Below are 8,237 nucleotides of genomic sequence, written 5' to 3' on the forward strand. Positions count from 1 at the left end.
CTCATTGGTTAACAGGTTCGAGCAAGTTTTCATCTGAACTTATCTTGGTAAAACCGAAGGAATCCGATTTTACTTTTAAAAAAATCAAAAGTGTCTCTATCGGCACAGTTATACTCATGATTATTGGATGTTCATACCACTGCTCTGTGTTAAACCTTTCAAACTGTAGAATCAAAACGCTGTCGGTGGGGATACGAAGAGTCCACAGGCAGTTCAAATTATTTGAGTAAGAAAATGGATATCCAGGAGTTGCAAATGTTCCACTAGTACTGTTTAGTAGCCCTCCACATCCTAAAAAAAATCAATATGCAAGGAATGTCGAACATGTCAGACTTGGTCCGCCGAAGTAAGGGCTCTTATTTGCTGTAGAAGAAACAGTTGATGTTGACAATAGAGAACAAAAAGACAAAAGTGCGAGTAAATCAATGCAAAAAAAGGGGAGAAGTTCCGAAAGAAACTGTGGTGTTGCGTCGGTGGGCGTAAAAAGGTAAATTTGGTTTTATCAACTGAGTTGATAATGTAAAGCGTTTCAAGGCTGACGTTTCATTTGCTAGCCTTTCTTCGGAGCGAATGAGATAAAAAGATAGGTTTATGAGGCCGTGATCGATTGTGATGTGTCTTCTGTCTTCTACACTAAGAAGGAGCTTAAAGTGTCAGATGGCTATATCTTTTAATAACGTTACACCGCAAGCAAAAAAATGATAAAAAAAGATTAGTTTTTTTTTGATGGAGGAGTTTTACCTTGATTCAAAACGAAATTCTTTGAATAAGGCTGCAAGGAAATTCAAATGTGTAGCTGCTTAGCGGGCAAAGCTGAGAATTTTTGTATCAGCCCTGGGTTTATTCTAACAATTCCAAGAGTTTAAGTCGATCTAAGTATGCAATATTAGGGAAGGTATGGATTGCAGAGGGATACTGAAAGAACTCGCCTCCCAGCGCTTCAGCCCGGCTGAGCTCGGTCCTTAAACCAGGACCACGAAATCTGAGTGCGTTTGATTGCTTAGACTGACTTTTATAAAAAAATTAAATGGGTACCGTAATTTTTGGAAATTCAAGAAAGTTTACATACCTGTAAAAGGCGGTTGTGTAGGCACTTGAGAAGAAAGAGACGATGTTGCATCAACTACTCCAGAGGCTGAAGATGGTGTTGGCTGCAGTGTAGCTGATGGAAAAGCTAAAGATAAAGAATACCACACCTTTAGGCTATGATATCAAGTACAATCATCTCTATCGACGTTGAAAGTTAGTTTTCAGTGGGCATGGTAACCTTGTTATGTCATTCAGTATCACCGTTGTTCCGCCATCGTGCGGCTTTCTCGGGCTTTTGTATACTGTAATAGTGATTTAATAACTTACTAGGTAGACGAGTCGCTGTAGGCGTAATGGCAGCTAATAGAAGAAAGTTTCTGAAACCTCTGGATCTGACACCGTGTAAAGTCAATTGGCCTGACTGGGCGTCATTCGTTCTATGGTATGCCCATATAAGGAAACTCGTATTCACTTAGAACTACTAAGGCTGGCGAAGGATTAGGGTAATCAACACATATACACACAACAAGCCGTAGTCATGTGTAACTACTTCAAGAATTTACAGTTTTCTCACCAAATATTAAGTTGTAGCGAGCCAAGAAACCACGTCTTACGACAGATCCATCAGTTGTTAATGTAATATTAAGAAATTGACTCCTGTCGCCTCTCACTGTGACGTTGAATCCATTCCTAGAACCACTCAGCCTTGCTAACCGCCCGGTGCTGACTGTCAGCTCAACAAAATCACAGCTTCAACAAAAAGGAAAGAAAGGGAAACCATTAGGCCGCATTTTCAATTCCAAATCTTTTTCCTTGCGTTTCTTTGCCACATTTACCTTGCAACGTTATAGCAAGCCAAGTGCTAAGACAAAGTTCAAGTAAAGTCAGAAACTCCTCTGTGGTCGTAAACAAAGCGAAAGTCTTCTTTCCTGACAAATGCACATTCCAAGAATATGAACGATCAAGTCGCAGCTCATTGCAGCTCGGCATCTCATTGGTTAACAGGTTTGAGCAATTTTTCATCGCAACTTATCATGATGGCAAAACCAAAGGAATCCAATTTTACTTTTAACAAAATTGAAAGTTTCTCTACCGGCACAGTTACACTCAGGATTATTGGATGCACATACCACTGCTCTGTGTTAAACCTTTCAAACTGTAGACTCAAAACGCTGTCGGTGGGGATACGAAGAGTCCATAGGCAGTTCAAGTTGTTAAAGTAAGAAAACGGATATCCAGGTGTTGCAAATGTTCCACTTGTACTGTTTAGTGTTCCGCCACACCCTTGAAAAAAAATTACCATGCAACAAGAGTGGAACATGTCAAACTTTTGACTGAACAAAAAGACAAAAGAACGAGTAAACAAGGAGAAAGAAATAAAGGTAACGAGGCCGGGATCTATTGTGAAGTGTCCTGTGTCATCTAAACTAAGAAGAAACCCAAAGTGGTTAACAGGGAGCTTTATCTTATAATAACGGTACACCGAAAACAAACAATTGATAGAAATTGCAAACTCTTTTAATGGAGGGGAGTTATAATGAGACAGCACGATTTTCTTTTGATCAATCTACAAAGAAATTAAAATGTAAAGCAGCTGCTTGGTGAGTAGAGCTGAGAATTTTTGTATTGGCACTGGAATCATTTTAACAATGCCGAGAGTTGTTCGATTTAGTATTAGGGAAGGCATGAATTGCAGACTGGTACTGGTATAAGTGAAATATCTCGCCTCCCAGCGTTTAAGCCCAGCTGAGCTTGATCCTTGAACAAGGAGCACGAACTCTGAGAACGTTTGATTTCTTGGACTGACTTATATCAAAAATTAAAATGAGTACTGTAATTTTTTGAAAATTCGAGAACGTTTACGTACCCGTAGAAGGTGGTTGTGTCGCATTCATTCCTCCAAAAGCTGAAAATGGTGTTGGCTGGAGTGTCGTTGGTGGAAAACCTAAAGATAAACAACACCACACCCTGAGGCCGAGATATTAAGTGCGATGATCGATCTCTAACGACGTCGAAAGTTAATTTTTAGCGGGCTTGGTAACCTTGTTATAATTATCATTCCCTTTTGCTGTTATTCCGCTATCCTGTAGATATCTCGGTTATCTACTAGTCATAATAATGACTTACCAGTTGGACGTGTCGCTGTGGGCATAATGGCAGGTATTAGAAGAACGTTTGTGAAACCTCTGGATCTGACACCGTGAAACGTCAATAGGCCTGACTGAGCGTCAATCATAATATGGTATGCCCATATGATGAAAATCGGTGCCCCTTGCTGCGGGGGATTAAATTTTAACATACAAGTGAAACTAAATCTCTTATTCATCTCTTAGTTTGCACTAGTTTATTTCAGGTGATATCGTTTTTCGAACAGTAAGATTTCTGTAACGAAGCATACAATAACAACAGTAATAATAATAATAATAATGATAATAATAATAAATAAATAATCATATGTCCGTTTTCCATCAATAATCTTTTGTTTTGGGCGAAATCATGGCAACAGGAAAGCAATGAGATAGATTTCTGAGTGCAGAAGGAGTAGGTCTTCCACAAGCTGACATCCCTTAACCATGCTAAGCTTATTATAATATGGAGTATGTATAGATTTGTACACATCTACGTACGCAAACTACACGTATCTACACGTACTGGATATATATATATATACAGCTGTTCGTATTTTACCTGTATGCGAACATCACCCACTGGATCTCTGGTGTCTCTCCGGCGATAAAATTGTAACGTTGTTTTTCCATTTTCTTCGTTGGCGTAAGTTAATATCCAGTCTTGCTGAATGTCAACTTGAGGTTGTCTACGGCCAATCGTGAGATAATCCTTTATCAATGAGAGTAAAACATGTTTTCATTATTAGTAAATAAGTTAATTGAATTATTATCATTTTGGTACTATCAACGTGTGAAGTGAAAAAGTCGTTACAAAAAAATACTTTCTGTGTCACATAATAATCAGTCGCTATTTTTGTGCAATTTTTTGCAATGTCCAATTTCTGATTTTCTCATAAAATACTTCAGTTGAATTACTTTAATTTTTTTATACCATAACCAATTTCTACTTACTGGTTTTATCATTTCTTTTATAAAAGAATTTATCAGCGATTTTAATCGATATTTTTAATCGTTTGTTAGCTTTCTCTTAAGGAAAGTAATATAAATAATATAATGTAAATGATTCGTAACTCTGTACAGAACAAAGCCATTTATTTTGCGTGGGATTTTTTTTTCGCGAGGAAATGGTCACCACTTTGAGAAGCTTAACAAATTCTTCTTATCAGTACCATAGGGAATGTGTAGAGAACAGTCTGGATAAAAAAAATTCATAAAACCTGCGTTATTATTTAAACATTTTATTTTACCTGCAAATAACTCATTCCATTTAAAACTCCACCAACCGCCACATCATATCCCTGCATGCCTGTCGGTGCACGAGGGGCAAAACCAAACCCCACCCATCCGGTTGCCATGACCTCGACCATGAAGTGTAATCTGTCAGTCTCCCTGTTGTATATCCAGGATACATTGTAGTCACCGTTGTTAAAGGAAAGAAAGTTTGCAAAATTCATCGGCGGAGCCTTTGTAAGTGATATTGCCGACGATTCCGCAGTTGATCTCGTTGTTGGTGTTGCCGGAGTTATCCTCGATGTTGCGTTTGATTGTGGAAGTTGTGCTGTTGATACTGGTGGATGTAGTTGTTCCATTCTTGTTGTTGTTTGTCTGGTTCTTATTGCTGTCGATATTGGTGCAACTGTTGCTGATGTTTCTGGTGGCGTTAATCTTGATCGTGGTTTTGCAGTTGATAGTTTCGGCAACGGCGTTCGATTTGTTGCAGTTGTCGTCTGCATTTCTCCCTTGGTTGTTAAAGGTACCGCTGTATAATGAAATGAAGTCAAGATGTTAGCATTATTTGCAAAATGAACTGGCGGCACCAGATCTCCAGCTACAGATCTGTAAAATTTTGCCGTATAACCCATGTGCAATCTCTGGACAGTCTCTCTTCCCACTAGGAGAGAAAAATAACTTAGTTGGTCCGTAAAGTACTACAATAATCGCATGTTCATTTCCTTTCTTATTGCAGAGCTAGCGACACAGATACCCCGGCTTGATACACAATACGTAATTCTTCTCGTACCTGTTTTTTGACATTTTCTCGATTTTTTATCAGTTTAATCCCTCGTAGGTTATAATTTTGTATATTCCATTGCCTGTTTCCTGGGCAATGTACTAAAATGGTAGGGGGAAAATGGCTTGATCAGCTCTACGTAAAGTAAAAGGATCGATGGATTTACCGCTGAACAGCTCAGTTGACTGCTCCGAGACAAGAGAAACCTGTTCTCGGGGTATGCTCTGCTACCGAGAACAGAGTAGTAAAAAGGAAAGCTAAATATTTTTTTCACAATTAAATAATTTTCCGGTTTGTGTAATGATGCGTAAATAAGTTGTAGTCATAAGTGCAGCAAAGATGCGAAAAAAATTTTTGATTATCTTACGCATGAACCAATTGTAAATATTCTTTGATTTCATGAACGGGTGGATTAAATGAAGTCTTTAATTTTTTCAAAATCTCTTTATTTTGGTTATAGCCTTGTTAAGTGAAAACTAAATTATATCTAATATCTAATGCTGAGTTATTTTTTTTGCAAGTGTTATCATGCAATCTGTAGGAAATTTTGCTCCGAAGTCATACATACTTCCAGAATCAATCTTAAAGTGTTCATTATATCATGAAACCTTTTCTGTAGCCGCTATATTTTATATTCGCCCCTTCCGTTGACGGGATTATATTCTGTTAATAAAAAATACCACACTCGTTTCTGTCGTCGAAGATTTCATAAAACAATTTGCTAGCAAAGCATTGATAGATTTCAAGTGCCTCGTAGATTACAGTAGTTTCCTAGATATCATGAAAGCGAAAAGTCGTACAGACATTCAGACAGTAACTAAGATCTAGAGCTAGTATCTTGAAAACAAGAACCTCAAGAATTGAATCGTAAATATTATAAAATCTACTGCAATTGGAATATCTTATTAAAATAGAGACTTGATAGAAATATTTAAGATAGTAGCCATAATAATGAGGTAAAAATGAACCACGCGTTCAATTCATTGAAATTATCGGACATACGACTTGTGGATAGCGTGATTCAGGGCCGCGCTGGAGCTTTGAGCTTTCAGGTAACAGGGGTCTTTGTTACCTGGGTATAAGACATTTTCTATCTCACAATGCGTTGATTTTTGACATTAGGTATAAAGAAGAACGTCAAACCTTCGACATATCTAAAAAAATAATACTGTGTTTTTCCCATTTGTAGAATAATCAAAAATTGATATTTCATAGGGAAAAATCGTGTCAGCATTGTAAAATTCCGTTTTACTTCCTGGAGGAAAATGATAAATGAAAAAAAGAGTCGTAAAAGTAGTGACATTGAGAATTGATTGAGATATTAATAGCCCCGATTTATTAGAAGCAATTTCCCCTCGAAGTTTTTGCACAAATGGCTGAAGGGTTATTTGATATACGCTAACATTTGTATCTTGAAGTTTTCAACATACCACAAGTACAACGAAAGTACCATGTACTTTCGAATGATATTCTATTTGTGTCTCATGCGATTTCAAGGGGCGGTGGTTTTTCTAGTTTTTGCTTGCTAACAGTGATTTAAATTGATCTTGTGGTCCGCCTGTCGAGATGAAAGTATATTTTAAAGGATTGTTTTCGATAGATAGGACAGACGTGTTAACAACCTACGCGGAAATTATCAGGAGAGTCAACTCCTACTCAAGTTTTGAGATTTCAGTCAATCCAACCCAACCGTTCATCGCAGTCAAAAATTTCCTTCGTGCAGACGATTACACTGTTAAAAGACTAGGTCCTCCTTGGTTACATAAATTACAGCATTTCTGAATTCAACTTACCAATTTTGCAGCACGTTCCCAGGTAACCAGGCGGACAGAGGCAACCGTTTCTTGTGGGTGTTCCCGAATTCTGACAGTCTCTCTTGCAAAATTGACTCTCTAATCGATGGGAAAAACATGTTCCTCCACAAGCTGCTGGCAAAATGATCCTTCTTGTTCTAGTGCGAGTTCCACTTGATCCACACGGACACGAACTCCACTGCGACCATGCACTGACTTGGCAATTACGAGGACTACAAGATGGAAGAGTGCGCCTTCCTCTTCTTCGCCAGAGCCAAGCCTCGTTGTCTTGAACAAAAAAGGCCAGCACGAAGATAACAGCAACGAATTTCATCGTTTTCAAATTTGCAACACCGTCAGGTTAGATCGCAACAAGGTATAGCTGAATCAAAATGGAGTATCACAGAAGTTGGTTACAGCTTTATGCCCTCCAGAGATCTATTTATATAGACATGTCACAGGCATGGCGTGATACACGTGGCAACCATAGATAAACTTGAACGAGGAAGTTGATATTGGACGGTACTGATTGATCGAGTTAATGGTTCTTCGAGCTCTTCGAAAAAAGGGGAAAAATTATTATGAAGTGCAAAATAAATAACAAGCCATGTTGAAGTTTCAGGCAAAATAATTCTTCTACAAAATGATTCTAGACAAGGTTGAAACGGAAAATTCTTACGAGATATTTGGGGAAAAGATCCGATGTAGTTGATCTACTACCGTAATCAACGGAAATGACATTGCATTTTTTAGAGGCCCTTAGGCTAATTAATTGCTTAATATTCTAAATCGAGGTTTGAGTACTTAAATCCCAACAAAGCACTGCAGTTATATTTAGTTGTAAATCAAAAGATGAAATACGTAAAAAGTAAAATTTGATCCATTGTTACCGTAAAGTGATTCTCTCAAATCGTGATCAAAGTAACACAATGATAGTTTTCCTCGTCGCTGTAGAGGTTGTCATGCATCGCAAAATAGGGACAGGGTTGCCGAGCAATCGTTTCCACCACAGAGGGAAATCCTTTATCTCAACTCTTTGACTTCTAAGAATGACTGGCTTCTAACTTCTTTCTACAGCATCACCCTCGATTAAAAAGGCCAACATTATGACATAAGCATAATGTGATTCTATCTGAAGGCCTGTCATAGTATTTAGGTGTGCCTTTGCATGGTGCAAGGAGCGTTGTCAATCACAGAACTTAAGCCAATCAAACGAGGTCAGATCTAATAGCACCAAGGTTATAGGTAAAGTCACGTTCTGTCCTGGTCCTTTAC

At 38.1% G+C, this 8,237-nt stretch overlaps 1 protein-coding gene across 1 annotated transcript; it reads right to left on the reverse strand.

The window, feature by feature from the left end:
* Position 1: 1 nt before the first annotated feature.
* LOC148729879 (uncharacterized) lies at positions 2–7,513 on the reverse strand. The gene is made up of 9 exons (XM_088760861.1): positions 6,963–7,513; positions 4,406–4,917; positions 3,718–3,867; positions 3,157–3,304; positions 2,897–2,974; positions 2,160–2,313; positions 1,604–1,779; positions 1,070–1,174; positions 2–291 (listed from the first exon to the last, which is right to left on the reverse strand). The coding sequence occupies exons 1-9, from the start codon at positions 7,294–7,296 to the stop codon at positions 2–4; spliced, it is 1,947 nt and encodes a 648-aa protein (XP_088616987.1). The 5' UTR covers positions 7,297–7,513.
* Positions 7,514–8,237: the final 724 nt, after the last annotated feature.

Source organism: Stylophora pistillata, chromosome 5 (genome assembly GCF_964205215.1).
Source record: "Stylophora pistillata chromosome 5, jaStyPist1.2, whole genome shotgun sequence".
Lineage (NCBI taxonomy): Eukaryota > Metazoa > Cnidaria > Anthozoa > Scleractinia > Pocilloporidae > Stylophora > Stylophora pistillata.

Bases quoted from the DNA above. Each gene is read 5' to 3' on its own strand.
- LOC148729879 (XM_088760861.1), bottom strand. From the start codon at position 7,296: ATGAAATTCGTTGCTGTTATCTTCGTGCTGGCCTTTTTTGTTCAAGAC. The intron at 4,918-6,962 runs GTAAGTTGAATT...TTCATTATACAG, and splicing joins GGGAACGTGCTGCAAAATTG to CGGTACCTTTAACAACCAAG. The intron at 2,975-3,156 runs GTAAGTCATTAT...GTTTATCTTTAG, and splicing joins CACAGCGACACGTCCAACTG to GTTTTCCACCAACGACACTC.